Source organism: Neofelis nebulosa, chromosome 4, assembly GCF_028018385.1.
Source record: "Neofelis nebulosa isolate mNeoNeb1 chromosome 4, mNeoNeb1.pri, whole genome shotgun sequence".
NCBI lineage: Eukaryota > Metazoa > Chordata > Mammalia > Carnivora > Felidae > Neofelis > Neofelis nebulosa.
Window position 1 is genome coordinate 131,506,448 of NC_080785.1, and position 17,816 is coordinate 131,524,263.

Consider the following 17,816-nt stretch of genomic DNA (forward strand, 5'->3'; position numbering starts at 1 on the left):
AGCTCAGAGAAGTCTCCAGGCTTTTCTTGCACTTTGTCTTTCCCTTAGTATTCCAGCCAAGGTATTAACACTGTGTTCCAGCCACGTTTCTGCCTAGAAATCGCACTATTGTTACGTACGTTCTTGTTCACAGTCCTAGTATTTATATTTTTATGCATTTTAAACTCAGAGCGTCTAAGTTCTCATGAAAATGAGACAATTAGAGTAGTTTGCAAAGCACAGTAAAGGGTTTTTTTTAAGAACTGAAAGAATTTGACTACATGCAATTTATTACTATAATCCTCCCTTTCTTGAAAGTCCATGAATATTTTTTTTTTGCTCCATCAGTGCTTTATTTTTTTGCTCTTTATATTTGGAATGATTCTTCCCCTTGACTTTCCAATCTCAGAAGACAACAGTATTTCCCTTGAAAATACAGAGGGTGAATCCACCCCGCGTGTGTGTTTTCCAAGTGTTGGTTCTCCAAGACATTCTCATGAAAAGGACTAGTACTGCCAAGTCATTTTTTAATATAAGGAGGTCCATGTTTGGGCATTGAAATTAATTTCCCTTATCTCGCCATACAAATAGCCACCCTGGCTTCTTTGATTTATTACCTGGGATGGTTCAGCAGCACTAAAAACAGGACGGGAAGACATCACCTTTACGTGGGCATCATTAGTCACGGCATTAAAAGCATCGCCCCGAATGGACTGCTTCACACAAGCTCTGCCCGTGCCGTGAGAACACCCTGTTCTCTTCTTGTGTGCTGAAGACATTGGGCCCATCCGTGGCTTCCTAGCCACATTTTTCATTTCTTAGTAAGTTGCCCCCACCCAAAAGTCCCTCCTATTTTTCCTCCCTAACGTAGTGTAAGGGAACTTTCTAAATTGCACACATAAGAAGACAAGGTCATGGCTAGAGAAAATACGTTACATGTCACACCTCCAACCAAGGACTTGTATCCAAAATGTATAACGAATTCTCAAAACCCTAAGGTAAGAAGAAAAACAATTTAAAAAGGGGCCAAAAAAAGCTGAACAGAAATTCCTCTGCAAATGAGAAACATAGGGCACAGAAAGTTGTCCCACATCCTTAGAAACGAGGAAGATGCAAATTTTAATCACTTGTGACAATGGCTAAAATGAAAAAACTACTGACAATACCAAGTGCTGACAAGGATGTGGAACATACTAACCTGCATGCTTTGGTGATGGGAATGCAAAATGGGATAGCCATCCCGAAAAACAGTTGGTCAGCTTCTTAAAATACACACACACACACACACACACACACACACACACACACACAGTATGTGACCCAGCACTCATACTTCTGGGCATTTATCCTAGAGAAAAGAAGACATGTGTCTACAGAAAAACCTATTTATGAATGTTCATAGAAGCTTTATGTACAGTAGCCCCATGCTGGGGAAAACCCCCAATGTTTTTGAGTGAGTGAATGGATATACAAATGATAGTACCCCCCCCCCCACCGTAGGCTAATACTCAGCAACTATAGTGATGAACTATCTGTATGCCCAGCCGCTTAGAATAATCTCAGAGATATTTACTGAGTAAAAGAAGCCAGTCTCAAAAGGTTACATACTGTATGATTTCATTTGTATGGCATTTTTGAAAAGACAGAACTGCAGTGATGGAGAATAGATCCGTGTTTGCCAGGAATTAGGGCTGGAGGACGAGGGTATGACTATGAAGGGATAGTTTAAGGGAGTTTGGGGGCTCCTGGAGCTATTCCATATCCTGATCATGGTGGGGGGTTATGTGAATTTATACACGCATTAAAATTCATAGTTCTACATACCTGAAGAGTCAATTTTACACTTTGGTAAATTAAAAAATAGTAATAATAAACCCTAAGCTCAAACTTCGGCAAGATCAGCAAATCACAGCCTTTCTTTTGTGGTTCGTCCAGCTCCTTCTTGGCATTCTGGCCCCTCCTGGGAGGTTCCAAACAAACACTCGATGGTCATGTTTGTATTTCTGCCTAGAGGCACACTCTTCTCTCTGCCCAGAATCCCCATCCCCTCCCCCACTTTTCTGTGCACCCACCCCTTCTGACTGATAGGCGTCCTTCGCTGCTCAGGTATGGGGACGCCAGCGCCTCCCCTCGGTTAGCTGCCTCCGCACCCCAACCCTGGACATCAGCACCCTCCCCCCCCCCCCCCCCCCCCCACCATGCTGGTGCTCACGGAGCTGCTCCAGATACCTGCCTTATTGGTCTGCCTCGCCCACTGCATCGTAAGGTCCCGGAGAGCCGTCTTCACTGCTCACTTCCCAGCCCTGATAGAAAGGCCATGAGGAGTTCAGTACGTGAGCCAGTGGAGATGAGAAGGAAGCCGTGTGCACTGCACTTGGAATCAGCCTTTGTTTTGCTCTACTGCTGCCTTCTTTTCCTGGCTGCTCTTGTCTCTGACCCCCTTGCTGAAATTCCTTACCTCCCCGTGCCCTTTCAGCAGGGGAACCCTCTCTTCTGGCTTCCCCAAAACTGCTTGTTAAAAAGCAATAAATCACGGTTTTAAGTCCTTGAGAGTTTTTTTTTTTTCCCCCTTTGAGCAAACATAAAATAATGCAGCAAAATCATGACCGGAGAGGTTTTCTTGCTTTCTCTTCAGAGATTAGATGGGTTTTATAGTGTCCTATGAAAAGTCATTCATGGTAAAATCCTTACTGTGGATATATTTTTACATGTTTACGGAGCCCCATCTTCCAAATTCTTCCTAATTCTCTGGGCGAGAAAATTCTTCCAAATTCTCTGGGAAAAAAAATATCAGGTCCCGTTTTGGAATCTATAGCAGCAGTGGTGGTAGTAGTCATAATAATAATAATAATAATAACAACAACAACAACAGCAGCACGTCTGTGGCGCTTACTCGGGTCAGGGTCTGTCTTCAAAGCACTTTCTGTGTGTAATTCACTCCCCACGGCGACACTAGGAGTGGAGCTACTATTATTTTACTTCCCACCTTAAAAAATCAACAGAGTGGTGAAATCAAGGTCAAGAGTGGAGTTAGGATTTGAACCGAGGCCATTTGGCTCCACCTTCCAAATGGCTACGGGTCCAATGGTGGAAGGAAGATGGGAGCCATGGTTCTCCTCACCGGGGACTCACGCTAACTTCTGCACCTCTCCCCCGGAAGGCGTCTCCCATCCTTTGCCTAGACTGCCAAGAAGCTCCAAGATGGTTTAGGATCTACTTTTTCTTTTACAGCCAAGGATGATTCCATATTTGTGTCTTGATCAGCATTTGCCCAGGTAATGGGAAAAACTGAAGAAAGGAAGTGAAAACTCAGAAATCAGAATGGCTCAGCAATGAAGCCATACAAACAATAAAAACTCAGATTGTGTTCTACGACTTCCATAGTGTTTTTGCCCGTGTGTTCTCCCTAGGATGCCCCTCATCACTCTACATTGTTATCGTCTCCTCCTTACAGGTGAGGAAAGTGAGGCTGGAGAGAGTTGAGTGGACTGTACCAGGTCACCATATTGGTCTCTGGGGAGCTAGGACGCATGCTCAATCTTTCCCTTCTCTTCCCCTCCACCCCTCCTGCCTGCCTCCCTCCCAGTAAGTTCTTCCATCAACTTTAGACACAGGCAGTGTGATTTCATCTTTTTTCCACATGTATTAGATTTCTTTGTCACATAACAAATTGCCATAAACTTAGTAGCTAAAACACCTGTTAGCTCACAGTTATGTGGGTCAGAAGCCCAGGCTCAGAGTTCCTGGGTTCCCTGCCCAGAGTTCCAGAAGGTTCAGTGTCGAAGGTGCTACCTGGATGGAGTTCTTGTCCAGAGACTCTGGGTGTAAGATTCTTTCTGTAAGCTCATTCGGGTTTGGTAAAATTTGCTTCATGGTGGTTGTAGGACTGAGGTCCTCATTTCCTTGCTGGTTGTCACCTGGAGGCCACTCTCAGCTTCTAGAGGCGGCCCATATTTCTTGCCAGGTGGCCTCCTCCACCTGAGGCCAGGCGTGGTGCATCGAAACTTTCTCGTGCTTTGAGACTCTCTCCCTCTCTGGTTGCTAAACACCAGTATAAACTCCAAAATGTAAACCCCGTGTGATTTTTTTTTCAGGCCTGTTTAGATTATCTCCCTCTTCTAGGGTCAGCTGATCTGGGACGTTAATTACAGCCATAAAATCCTGCAAATCACTGTCTTGACTACATTTTGATGGAATATCTGGAACGAGGGGTAGGGAGGTAGGACATCATCTTAGCATTGTGCCTGCCACCAAAGCATTGCAGCATTTAAAAAGAAATGGGGGGGCGCCTGGGTGGCGCAGTCGGTTAAGCGTCCGACTTCAGCCAGGTCACGATCTCACGGTCTGTGAGTTCGAGCCCCGCGTCGGGCTCTGGGCTGATGGCTCGGAGCCTGGAGCCTGTTTCCGATTCTGTGTCTCCCTCTCTCTCTGCCCCTCCCCCGTTCATGCTCTGTCTCTCTCTGTCCCAAAAATAAATAAAAAACGTTGAAAAAAAAATTAAAAAAAAAAATGTTTAAAAAAAATAAAAAGAAATGGGGACCGAGTCTAAGGTATTTATTTTTCTGTAGAAATTACATAAATTCCTTTATGCTTTTCGAGTTTTTTGCCACCACAGTGCATTTTATGTTTCAGGCCATTTGATTGAAAGCATATTTGCAATCTGTACACATCTTTTGCCTTAAAAGGATTGAAAAAGAAAAAAAAATCTTTTTCAAAAGGACTGAACAGACAGTATTATTGAACACAGTTCAATATAAGCCGAGTTATCTATCACCAACTATTCATAAGTTCATCTTTTAGCACGTTTCAACCTATAATTTTTCAGCCCCAATGGTCCATCTCCTTGAACCTCTTCTCTCTGCTCCTTGGCTGTTTGATTCCTTCTCTGCTTGGGACTCTTATCTTAAATATCACCTTCTCATGGATCGTCTTAACAGTCTTATCTAGAGTAGGCTAGAAAAGACAAGTACATGAAACTGTGCTTTTGTTAAGGATTCCTCTGTTGTGGCTTTCTTTTTTTTTTCCTTTTTGTTATTTATTTATTTTGTGTGTGAGAGAGAGAGTACGTAAGCAAGGGAGGGGCAGAGAGACGGGGGGGGGGGGGGGGGGGGGGGCGCAGGGAGACACAGAGTCCAAAGCAGGCTTCAGGCTCTGAGCTGTCAGTACAGAGCCCGACACGGGGTTTAAACTCACAAACCACGAGATCATGACCTGAGCCAAAGTCACACACCCGACTGAGCCACCCAGGCACTCCTGTTGTGGCTTTCTATTTCTGGATTTGTGGGTTGCCAGTGTCTTATCTCTAATTTCTGTTCAACACTAAGCCTTTGGAAGGGGCACCTTCATAGGCCCAGTGTCTAGACTGTGCTTGGTACAGAGTATGCATCAAAAATTATGTTTATTTGATGTGTAAATAGAGGGTGTGGCCTGGTACTTGGAGACGGGTAACTTTAACATTCATATTGAGAGGTTGCTAGAGTAGTGAACCAAGACTGTCACAAAGTCACTGGTAAAGCATTTATGGTTTGAAAAGCACCCAATTGACAGTCATAAAGCTCTTGAAAGAAAGAGAGGAGACCCTACAAATGGTAGAATCAAAGTGGAACGATTTCCATATTCTCCTTTGAAGCATGCGATGCCACTCGGTGAGAGGTGGGTGCTGAGTCTTTAGGTCATGGACCATCTGATATTTGGATCAGGTCTTCCTGCAAATTCTTGTTGCCCCAAGATAGGAGCCTCTTGGCCCCCAGCCCTCCTCTGAACACTTCCTCTCTGACTTCTCCTCAGCTTCACCTCCATCCCTAAGCAGTCGTACACCCACTTTAGAAAATGTTTCTCCTTCGGCAAATTCGTCAACTTCCCTGAGCCTTGTTTTCCTCCTCCATAGCATGGTTATGGCCACTCCCACCTTGCATGATCATTAGAAGGATGGAAGGGTAGTGAGTGCAAATGCCTGGTACCCCCTGAGGTGGATAAATGCGATTTCAGTTGTTACTAGACTCCAGCATGTTCTGCAGATCTGATGTGGACTCGAAATGCTCGTCTTCATGACAACTGGTTTTTGGAAATCATTCAAAAAGAAGGTTATAGTAAATTATAGGATTATCAGAGATAATATTCTATTCAATTGATTTTTATCATCATTATACTAAAGACTACCTAGTTTCAAATCTATAGATTACAATAAATGCATTTCACATACAACTATCCAGAGCACAATTTGCCTTTTTTTTTTTTTTTTTTTTTCTTTTCTAATGATTCAGAAGGCGCTTCAGAGCCCTGTAGTGCCTCTGGGTTTTTATTATGAATTCCAGTTAGCATTTTATTATAGCTGTTTAGAAGTGTTGGTTGCTCTCGGGGCGCCTGGGTGGCGCAGTCGGTTAAGCGTCCGACTTCAGCCAGGTCATGATCTCGCGGTCCGTGAGTTCGAGCCCCGCGTCAGGCTCTGGGCTGATGGCTCGGAGCCTGGAGCCTGTTTCCGATTCTGTGTCTCCCTCTCTCTCTGCCCCTCCCCCGTTCATGCTCTGTCTCTCTCTGTCCCAAAAATAAATAAAAAATGTTAAAAAAAAAAAATTAAAAAAAAAAAAAAGTGTTGGTTGCTCTCAAATTCTAGAAAGCAACTTCTAGGTAGAAGTTCACCTTTTCTCATTCCTTAACACATGATCTACAAATTGTTTCTTTCCATAAACACAGACGACCCCCCCCCCCCCCCCCCGCCACCACCTTCCCTGGTTGCTTGCCTTCTTGGTGGTGAGGACTGTCCTGCTGTGTGGTTTGTGCTAGGAAGTCATACAACCAGAGAAGTCACATCCCTGGAGCCAAGAACAACAGTCAGTGGGCTTCGAGGAGTGCATTTGCCATAAAGTACCGTAAGTTGTTCAGAATTGGTCAAGCTGTTATCACATTTCCGATGAGACCGTTTTAGAGAACAACAAGGGCAGGGTAGATCAATTTACATTTCTTTTTCTTCTGTCACTGGAAAAGAACATATTTGATGAATTCTCAAGGCAGGTTAAATAGTAACAGCAAATGTGGGGAGGGAACAATTGAGGCAGCTTCTGCTGTATTCATTATGGGAACATTTGTACCCTCAAAGCTGCGTTCTGATCTTTGTATTTATTTTGCCTGCCTTTCCTCCACTGAGTGCGATCTAGAGAAGTCAATGCATTGCATGACAGAAGCATCAGAAAACTGTATTTCTGAATCAATTCCTGCAGTGGGCATCCAGAACACCCTGCCCCTAATTAGCTGGGAGAGCTTGGACCGTTGATGCACTATCTCTGCCTTAGCTTCCCATTCCTTCTCCTGTAAAATGGGGCTATTCCCTTCCTATCAGAGGGCTGTGATAATAAAAGGCCATGTCGTGTTGGTGTGAAAAAAACATTTTTTTGAACACCATGCAAATGTTTTCAGTTTTATTTTAACTCAAATCAACGTGCAAAATCAAGATGCCACCGTGGTCAAAGTTGTAGGCATCGGTTCATCATGTTTCTGGTGAAGTACGTGAAAGTGATTATAGGTAATAAATATCTTTTTTTTTTTTAAACTTATTGCAGAGGCAGTTTTTCCACCGTTAATGAGGGTAATTTGACTTGGTTGAAGGATTGCAGTTCTTAAGAATTAATGCAGTAATCCAATTCAAAGATTTAAAGAGATCTAAGATTTTTCACAGATCGTGTGCAGTGAATGTGCTCCTATCACATAGCAGCTAATGGACTTGAACGCCAGTCTGTCATTTACTGTTCCCTCCCTGCACAGCAGCTTTGCCCTTGGTAGTGAGTATACTTTCCAAGCATTGCAGGTTATTTAGAAGTGTGGTACATTTGTAACACTTTTGAGAGATAGTATCCTATTTCCCACAGCCCCTAATTACTATAAAAACTGGGGTTATCTTTCTTAATTACACGTTTGAATCCTAATCTGCTAAGGTCTGAGGAATATCAGGCTCAGAGTAGCTGCCTTCCTGCTTTTTTTTTTTTTTTTTTTTTTGAGGAGGGCTTTTTCTTTTTTTTTTTTTTTTAATGTATTTTCAAGAAGGAATTCATGTATCATTGTATTCCTACGTATAGGTTAATTCACGTGAATACAAAGGTTACATGCGTGGTATTCATAACTTTCCATTTTTGATAATGATGTATTATTCACAGCTAACAATATTTTGTAAAGCCTTATTTGTAAAGGATGTTGGAAATGCTCTTATTTCCCGATTCCATTATGTTCCCAAATATTAAAAATCCCATTTTGAAGCAATTAGAAGCATTCACTTCCCTTTCCACGTGTGCTCTGCAGACAGCGTCACCATACTGTGCACACAGGAACCTTTGTTCCTTAATTAGAAAAAGGACTAGAGCTCATTAATTGTGGTTCCAAGTGATGTCTGCTCGAACGTCGAGGCAATCATACGTGGCAAGGAAAGACCGAGCCCAAATCTGGGAGGCTCTCTGCTCTCGGGCAGTTCTCAGAACTGTTAAGAGATAAATAAACAGCCAAGGGTCCTTGGAGGGCTGTCCTCCCATCCTGGGCTGTCCCTAAGGCCTGGCCAGCTGCTCATTAGTTTTAAAGCCATGGAGATTTCTGTGCTCACAGGAGGAGGAGAGGGGAGAAGGGACCATTTGTATAGAAATCTAGACCTTTGCCTCTGTCCAAGGCCTATCGCCTTAAGACAAAGACAGGTCAAGGTCAGGAGTCTCTTGGGTTTTTGTTTTGGGATTTTTTTTTTTTTTTTATGTTAGTGGACCCCATCTAGATGCATTTAGATGTTATCGAAAGCGAGTAAATTGCTGGCCAACTGATAGAAGACAGTTATGTTTTATAGGCTGATTTTCACTGCTGGCTTCAAAACATCGGGAGGAATTGCAAGAGTTTTGAAAGCTAAAACTCCAAAACTGAATTGGCAAAGCCTTAGGCTCACATCAGTCGTCAACAAAGAGCCCTCATTTCCACAACAGCTACAGGCATTTCTGCAGCCTCCAGGAAGCATCCTGCATTGAAACGTTCCCAGAACATCTTAATAGTGCCAATAGTGGACTCATCTCACTGGTCCAGGTGGAAGTTCCAGAAAGTAGGGAAGGGGACAGCCTCGGTGAAGATCTGGGACCGCACGGGCCATGTCTTCCTGTGGCTTGGCTGGGCTAGCAGGGGAATACTGAAATAAAGGGTAGGAAGAATAAAATGACCTGTCAGTTTGAAAGCCGGAGAATGGAAAGCAGAGCAGTCAATTTGAGGGTCAGTTCATTTGTCTTTGGAAAGGTTTCTGTTCAGTCACATCCACCCTCTGGAAGGACAAGAACTCAGGACCCACTAGGCTAGTCGGCGGTCCTCCCGTGCCATGCCAGCTGTCAACTCCTTCCTCCATTCTTGATTTCTCTTTCTATCCTGCCAAAGGACAAATTGCCTTACCCCCACTGGTGCTAATGGAAGACGTTATTCACAAAAGGGAGTGCTTCATAAAGGTAGCAGAGATCTGGCAGGTGGAGGCCCAGCACCCTTTCCCTTGTGCTGATAGTGGTCAGAAGAGGTGAACATGGAAACAACTAGTATTTCCCTAAAATGTTCTGCCATGTAAAGAGACATGTCTAACTAGCTATATATATATATATATATATATATATATATATATATATATACACACACACACACACACACACACATATTTAATTTTTATGTTGCATTTCTCAGGGAAAGAAAAAAAAGTAGATTTTAAAATGTAAAAACCTGTTCTTCAATTGAGTATGCAAAAATCTCATTGCAGTATTTATTCCAAACCTGCTCTCATAATGTTCAGTCAAGGAGAAAACAGCAAAAAACAGTTGTTGATGGACTTAGCACAGAACTGGATTAAATAAGCATTAGTCTACTGAAGCTGATTACAGGAATATGAAAATGCAGTATCTTAATGGTACATATTTTTATGTGGCAGCTCAGTTGCCTTTCATTTTGCAGCTAATATGTCTATTCTTATGAGTCATTTACTTCTTTAATTACCTTTTGCAGGCAAGGCACCATGGTATATTAATGTGAATGATTTTTACTGCCAGTTTATCATACAATGCCCCAGAAGTTGAAAGGCGTAATTGACTTAGAAGAACAGCTCATGAAGGAAACAATATTTAGTTGACAGTTTTGCTTGTACTCTCTGTTGACGTTTATGAGTTTACACTATGCTAAAGGAGTAATAAACACAATTTTCTTTCAATAACAGGAAAGGGTAGCTCCTAAAATACGTTTGTGGAAAGCACATTTGTTCATTTCTTGAATAATATGAAAATAACACATTTCTAGTGATAAGACCTCTCAGATTGCCAATTGAATTAAACCTTTGAAGGTGCATTTATAACCTGTCTCGGAGCATTAGGAGATATTAGGGTTCGTGCGACTGAATCGATTTAATGAATATTTAAATTATATACAGATTTGGATAAATCATATTTAAATCTAGGTGTTAGGGGTGAGACTGTTGGGTCTTGTCCGCCCGATTTCCGGAGGCAGGGGAGACAGGAAGGGAGCTTGGGAATGGTCTGAAGGGAGATTTTCTTTCTCCGAAGGGAGGGGAAGTCTGACAGTGTATTTTGGGAAAATAAAAAAGAAGGCAAGGCACAGTCAGTACAACTCCTTATAAGGTCTGGTCTTTGAACAGTTAAAATCAATAGTAGGGAGGGTCCCTGCCCTTCTAGTGTCTGGATGGTCCCTTGAGTTGACTTGGGCAGTTAGCAAGTGCCAATTTGTTTCAGCCATCACTTCCATGGTCCCCTTGGCCCTAAGCGGGCTCACCGGCTCTGGGCAGGCCCAGCTTTGGCACATCGGTTTAGAGGGAGTTAAACTTTTCACAGTTTTCTGGATTGTTTGCAGTTCAGTCCTGTGCAGCATAATGAAAGTTTTCTAGCCATCTGTTGTTAAGCTGGCGGTGAGCAAGGCCAGTATATCCAAACAAAGTTCTGGCCTGCTGTAAACTGAACCTGTCAGTTTAGCATAGCTTTGCTGACCCCTCCAAGGAACAGGGCAGCCCTTGGTACCAGGCACTCACTGCAGAGAGCTTTCAAAGGGGAACTATTTCGGGGGTGGGGAGTGGGGGCCTGTTTACTTTTCCCTCAGTGTTCCTCTCACTGGATTGGACCAGTTTATACTTAATCTTTATGTGGATAAAGGGATACTCGTCCCCCCTCCGTTTTCAGAGCAGGAGGCATTACTTCTTAATAGGGGACTGTAACTTTCAGGACAAGGTGTGAGTGTCCATAAAACAGTGTGAGGTGGCTGTGATTCGCAAGGATGTTCTGTGCAGTTATTTTTGTTTCATTATTTTGTCTTTCAGTGTTTGGGAACAAATAGTCCCAGGCAATGCAAGGTCCTGTATTTATTATTACCTTATATAACTAAAAGTGTTTCAGAGCTTTCAAGGGGCTTTCTTGCCCCTTCTGCACTTTGCATTTTACCAGCAGAAGTTAATATATAGCATAATTTAGCAGATTTGACAGTGTTCCCAGCTGTGTGGGGTGTTACCTGCTTCTCTGTTCTCATTTGCAAGGTGTATCTATTGCTTTTAATTGCCCAGCTTAACCATAAAATAATTTCATTGTTTCATGGTGTTTTTTTCTTTCCATAGTGAATGTCTAATTCCTGCTTCCTCCTTAGCAGTGTTTCCTTGACTCTGTATGAAATATTCCTATACGTTACCTGTGTGTTTACACACACACACACACATACACATACACACCCTAACATTTACCTAAGCCTCCCCCTAACCCTTGTTGGTTTCCTCTTGTTAATGACACCTTGTAGGTGCTGTTGTATTTTTATCTTGGTCTTGCTGTAGTATATTTCCTGTCCAGCATTGGTTACATTTGTGCTGTGTTAAGAGAGGGCTCTGGGGAGCCATTGTCAAACCTCTGTATCCATCTCAATTCATTAAAATGTCCAGGGAGAATGGCCACTGTCATTGAATAACTATGTCTACCACTCCCCTGGCTGCCTTAGCCCCCCAAGAAGAGAAGTGGGCCACAGTCCCACACAGTAACAAAGGGAGGAGGCACCAAAAGGATGCATGTTTGTCTTCTGCACCAACGTGAGAGGGTTTGGGTTCAACTTTTACTGCAAACAAGGAATCTACAAGGGTCACGAATTCCATAAATGGCAGGGAAGGGGAACAGAAGAAGCAGAGGAACAAACCAGGAGATGCAGGGCTTCCCCTTTAAGGGACAGGGAGTGCCGTGTGCTGCAATGGTGAAAATATTCAATTTAAAATTTAAATGAGTGCACTTACTTGGAAATACCATACAGTCATAATCTGTTTGTAAGGTGACTGACACATAAAGTGCTTTTTTGTTTTAAGGTAAAAAAATGTATTCGGGGTAGAGTTTCGGGTGTAAATGTCAGGTGCAACGTAACGTGTACTCTCTGCAAGAGTCGAGCAAATAACCTTGGCATTTAGGACACTGCCTTTTAGAACATGAAATTGTATTTTGTTGTGCGTCTTTTTTTTTTTAAGGAGGCCTAACATTAAGGGGTCACCTATTAGCTATGTTTTTGCTGTCTTAAACTCAGCCCTTCTGTCTATTAAAATCAAACCACTGTGTAAACATTCCAGTGTTGTTCTTGGTCTCTACAATGGCCACGGGGATCAGGTTTCACCTGCCTGCACATCTTCAAGCAATTAGAGCAATTAGCGTGAAGCCATTTCACATTCAAGGATTCAAGGTCTATAGTGACATTCAAGTCCAGAAGTCTGAAAGGGAGAGAGGAAACGGCCTAGAGCATGGCTACTATTCCATGGCCCTGAGCAGACAATTTCTCTTTTAAAAATGGTAGCTCTTTAATGATATTATTATGAGGTTTTTAAATGACATATCAAAAGTTGTATATATCAAAAAAAAAAAAGACACCAAACCCAACAGTCACTGAATTACACTAATGAAGGTCTTTATACATGGCAGATTTTTGAAAAAGACTCTCAACAACCATGAGATATGGAATGTTGTTCCTTGCCCCAGTGTGGTAGTGACAGCATTCTTTGTAGAGGAAACGGTTTTAGAATGTACAAAGGAATTAACATTCCGGGTTTTTTTTTTCATGGTAAACCTCCCTGTTTTTGGGGTAAATGTAGTAACTATAGCCACACGGGATATTTAGTCCAGAGATTTTTAGAGTTAAGTATTAAAAGTCCCTTTTTTTTTTTTTTTTTTTAAGGTGAGAGAGGAATAGCGGCGTGACTTGAACACAAGGAAGTGGGACAGTTTAAAGATCAGTAATCAGCTTTCCCAAGTCAGCTGTGTAGGCATGCAAGAGGGTAACTTTTAAGAACAGTTGTAGAATCCAGTAGGGTTTTATTTTGTTTGCTTGTTTGTGTTTTTACATTTGTAACTAAGTTACCCAGGAATCTTGTTTGCATGAGGCAAGCCCTTAAACTGATTACATCTTTTTAAATAGGTTAGTGCATTTTTTTAAATCCACATTTTACTGTTGATTTATTATGCAAAAGGAGGGGGAGGGGCCAACTTTAAAGACGCAAGGGGCTGCAGGAGAAGATCGGGCTCCTCGGTCCCAGGAGGGCAGGTGGCCTGAGGAGGAACGGAACCCACCATGGGCTAAGTTATCATGTGGAATTCTCTTTCCCTTTACCCTGATGCCGCCCATTCACACACAGTGTGTGTTAGCAAACAGCTCTGAGTACAGAATTGCTGGGAGTTACCTTTTCTTCAGGTGTACCGAAGAGGCTCGTTTTGAGAAAAAGTAGTTGTGCGCCTCTAAGACAGATCTGGTGATAATTCCCTTCTGGAATTGCCCTAGTTGGCTTCCAAGCACTTAGGTGTTGAGCACTTCTCTATCTATAGGACTGAATGCATCTATTTTTGTAACTGAGGCTGGAGCGTGTGTGCTCATTTAGTAACTAGCCATGTCAGGGAACTAGACTCCTTAGAGCTCTGTAGCCCCATCTCGAACTACTTAGAGCCCTTCTCTGGCGAGATGCTCTTCCTGACCGCCCACTTGCATGGCACCCAGGCTGTGTGTCTTTTGAAACTGCATTGCAGAGCAGATGTAGGGGATGCTAATAAATGCAGCATGCTGGACCCCGAGCAAGGTAAGGGTCTGCCTTTTCCCCCTGCCTGTTGGAAATACATTGCTAGGAAATCATTCGCAGCGCGTTTATAACGGGACCAGCTGAGTTAGACGGGAACATTTGAATTGGATACTCCACCCTTCCTAAAAGTGAAGAGGCAGGAATGGAAGTGCTGTGGGGCTCAAAAGGGAGGTGAGACAGTAAACCAGATCTTTACCATTTTTTTTTTTCCTAGCATAGTCCTCTGTTTCTGTGATCTGCCTTTTGAACTGTTTTTGTGGCTGATCAGTTCCACCTAATATGTCTCTTGATTTCTGCTATTGTAATACTCAGGCGACATGCTGTTCTCTTCATTTTTATAAGCTTTAGATGCTTCTGCCTGTCATATTCTGGCGGTTTATCTTCAGCGTCTGGATTTGCTTTCAGACTTGAATGTCTATCAAGCTGCCGTTGCTTTGAATGTGAGATCAAAAGAAGATGAATTCCAGTAAAAAATTTCCTTCCATGAAGAAAAGATTGGGGCCTATGTAAACATCCCACTGACAGTTCCCAATGAGTTATTTTAGCCAAGTATTAGCACCTGGATGACAGACAGTCCAGCATTCCATGCTAAATAACAAATCAGTTGCTTCCGTGGCAGAACATTGCCACCACAGCAATACATTTTCAGAAGGAATCCTTTTCTTCCTCCTCCTCCCCTTCCCCCCTTTTTCTTTTCTTATTGAATATGGCTGTTCAGCTGCTCATCTTATTTTTCAAGCTGACTTGTTCTGCCTTTAGCGGTTTACTTTTCTTTACAGTATCTGTCAAGTTACTCGGGTGACGGAAGACAGGACTTTGATAATTAGTTTGGGGCGGGTTAAAGAGTGTTCGAGTAGACAAGCTAGGCATCTGGAGATAAACAGGTAGTTTGGTTGATTGCGGAGAAGGAAAATGTAAGAGGAAAAGCAGCAGAAGCAAGATCAAGGGCATATCCCAGGAATGCGGGACGATATGTTCTTTAAAAATACGTGTGACAAATTCCTCTAAAGTCTGCAGAATCTGAATTTTCTTCCTTTCTTTTTTCCCTATTTTTTTTTAAAAGCATCCTGCCTATGTAAATGTCACCACAAAAATATCTCAAGAGCAGGTTTCCCGAAAACCCTGCCTGTGTGTATTCGTCTGCGAGAGTGAGCTGTTTGGCTAGGGCTTGGTCTGGCCGGGGCACACGTTTCTGATGCCGTGTCGCTGCTTGCAGACCTGGAGTGATTTAGATACGTGTAGCATTAATAGATTTCTTTAAGCGCTAAATGCAACTTTGAAAATTACCTGCAAGCTCCAACTGATCTTTCAACTTTGAAAGTGAAGAATTACTTGAGGAATTCTTGTGGTTTCTTTGTCATTTAGTGAGAGCCCAGCCAGCTACTGTGGAGGCAAAGCGTCCCTGAGGTTGCCTACAAAGGGCAATGTTCCAGTGTGCTTTCTCCTCAAGTGTGCTTCAGCCGCACAGCACTTCCTGTTTATTCAAACATCTTTTTTACCACTCGGCAACCCCCGCTTCACAGAAACAGCCAGAACCCATCTACAGCAAGAAGACGGAAATCCAAAGGCAGACAGTGCGAGCTCACTCCGTCAAACTCTTCATTTTCTCTGTAAGTGTCCAGAGAAAGAAAAAAAAAAAAAAGGAACATTTTGCTGGGTTAAACTTTTAAACTCGGGATCTGCTCCTGCGCATTCTCTGAAGGGCAAAATAAGATGTTCCACCTTGTTTACTGCTTTCTGTCTCTCCCCCCCCCCACCCCTTCTCTCTCCATCAAAAGCGGTTTTCTTTTTAGAGATTTGAGAAGACCGTTGGTTGGTTCTAACTCCTTGTGAATCCACTCTTGCTTTCAAATGGGTCTTGCGATATAATCAGCTAAGGAGGCATCCGAGTGTCGTCAGGACAGTTTTACAGGCTTGAACGTAGATGAGAACTCTCTCTGCCGATGTGTGACTTTGTTTGGTGTTGCCTTCTTTTTCTTCCTGTTATCACGAGGGGTAAGAGAGTCCAGGGATGGTGCCTTTGTAATTCTGCCTCTGCACAATTGTCCTGTGATGTTTGCATCATGACACCGTCATCACTTGTGAATCGGTCTTGATAATATTTGTACCAATTTCATGCCAATAAAAGTCAGACTGCTGAAACAAGCATGGTCATTATCTCACTCGCATTACTATTGTTTAAACGGAGTGGGCTGCGAAAGGAAAGAGAAAGCCCGGCTCACTTTCTGCGATGCTTGTTAACTTTGATGTTGGAAAGCTCTTTTTAAAATTCTCATTGTGGGTAATTAGTATGGCAGGAAAAGCCCTCGGACCTGGGCTGCTCCTTCCCTGTGTGGAAAGAGCAGTGAGATCGCTCTTTCAGTCCTTTCTGTTGAAATGAGTTTCTTAACACATGGTTTGACATTTTTTTTAAAGGGTTCCACCTTTTCCTGTCTGATGTCCTCGCCCCTTGAGCCTCCCCCACCTCCCTCCACGCCCTTCCCCCAACCCTGACCCCCAACTTCACTGTAATTGGTAAGCCAGGTGCTAATTTTTTTTTTTTTTTTAACTATGTACTGGTCAGGGAATAGACAGGAAATGGAAAATTAGCCCTTTTGATCTTAAGGGGATTGTTATTACTCCGAACCTTGTTTGTTAGTCCCCAGACTAAATATCCTTAAATTTTATTGTCTAAAACAGCATCTGTAGAATAGAGAAAGAAATGAGCTCTCTGGTTGTCTGAACCTCTAATGGAAGAAATATTTAAATAAATAAGTGCGCCTGTGTATGGCTATTGCTGTGCTGCGTTTTTGTTTTTTTTTTTTTTTTTAATGTTCAGAAGTTGTTCTACTTTGCAAGAAAAAAATTAGGTTTGTGACTGCCTTAAGGACAATTTGTTTAACAGTAGGAGTAATTGCAGGGAAAATGGAAAGAGTGACTGAAGGTATTTACTCAGATGTCAGTGTAGGTGTGGGGGCCGAAAACTCAGTGTGGGAACAGTGGGCTGCTTTTCTTGGTATCTCAGTCTATTTGATGACCATCAAATTTCCCAGCTCGCTGGTTTTGTTTTTTCTGGATGGCATGTTTGATTATTTATCAGAAGGGGAAGGGAGTAGCTGAAGCAAATAAACATGTGACCAAGTTCTGTTTTGTTTTCCACTCAGAAAGCCATGCCCTTTAACAGATATACAGAAAATAATAAATGCATTGTTTTATGATAAAAGGAAATTATATGTGTCATTTAAAAAAAAAAAGGGCAAGTGTGTTAACCCTTAAGACTCAGGAGCCTTTTCGACTTCTGAGAATTTGCCAGGCATTTTACTGAGAATTAATCTATCGCGGCATATGATTTTATGGTGCAGGATTTCCCAGGATTAGCTGTTCAGCATTTAGGCTTTTCTAGATGCTTTACTTAGTTATGCCTGCCTCAGTAGCTCCACTTTTAAGTGATATATGTGTGTGTGTGTGTGTGTGTGTGTGTGTGTGTGTGTGTGTGTGTGTCTTTTAAACAGTAATACCATTTGGTCAAATCAGTACCTCCTGCACTTTTGTTGAAGGCTCTGTTCTGACTTGAGATCTAAACATGAACCGCTCAGTTGAAAGAAAGCGTACCAGAGTTTCTGTGGCTGGTGTATAGCCTACTTTATTAAAGGCCAACTTCTGCTCCTCTCTTTAAAGGTGATAGGCAGATCCTGTAATGCAAATAATGACGTGTACCTCTCTGTCCCTCAAAAAACACCTTCTAGACTTCAATATTATGCAATGCGTATAATGATCTTCAGGATTG

At 42.6% G+C, this 17,816-nt stretch overlaps 1 protein-coding gene across 11 annotated transcripts in view; it reads left to right on the forward strand.

Annotated features, from left to right (window-relative positions):
• FOXP1 (forkhead box P1) overlaps positions 1 to 17,816 on the forward strand; it is a 511,285-nt gene that overhangs the window by 318,741 nt on the left and 174,728 nt on the right. Inside the window, exon 1 of one of the 11 annotated variants that reach the window (XM_058728787.1) lies at positions 13,755 to 14,050. The exons of 8 other annotated variants lie outside the window; for them this stretch is intronic. In XM_058728787.1, coding sequence (XP_058584770.1) covers positions 14,015 to 14,050 — 36 coding nt within the window. In that variant the 5' untranslated portion in view covers positions 13,755 to 14,014. Of the gene's footprint in view, positions 1 to 13,754; positions 14,051 to 15,224; positions 15,661 to 17,816 lie in introns of those variants that run through there. 2 more of the 11 variants (XM_058728783.1, XM_058728789.1) reach the window with 2 other exon arrangements.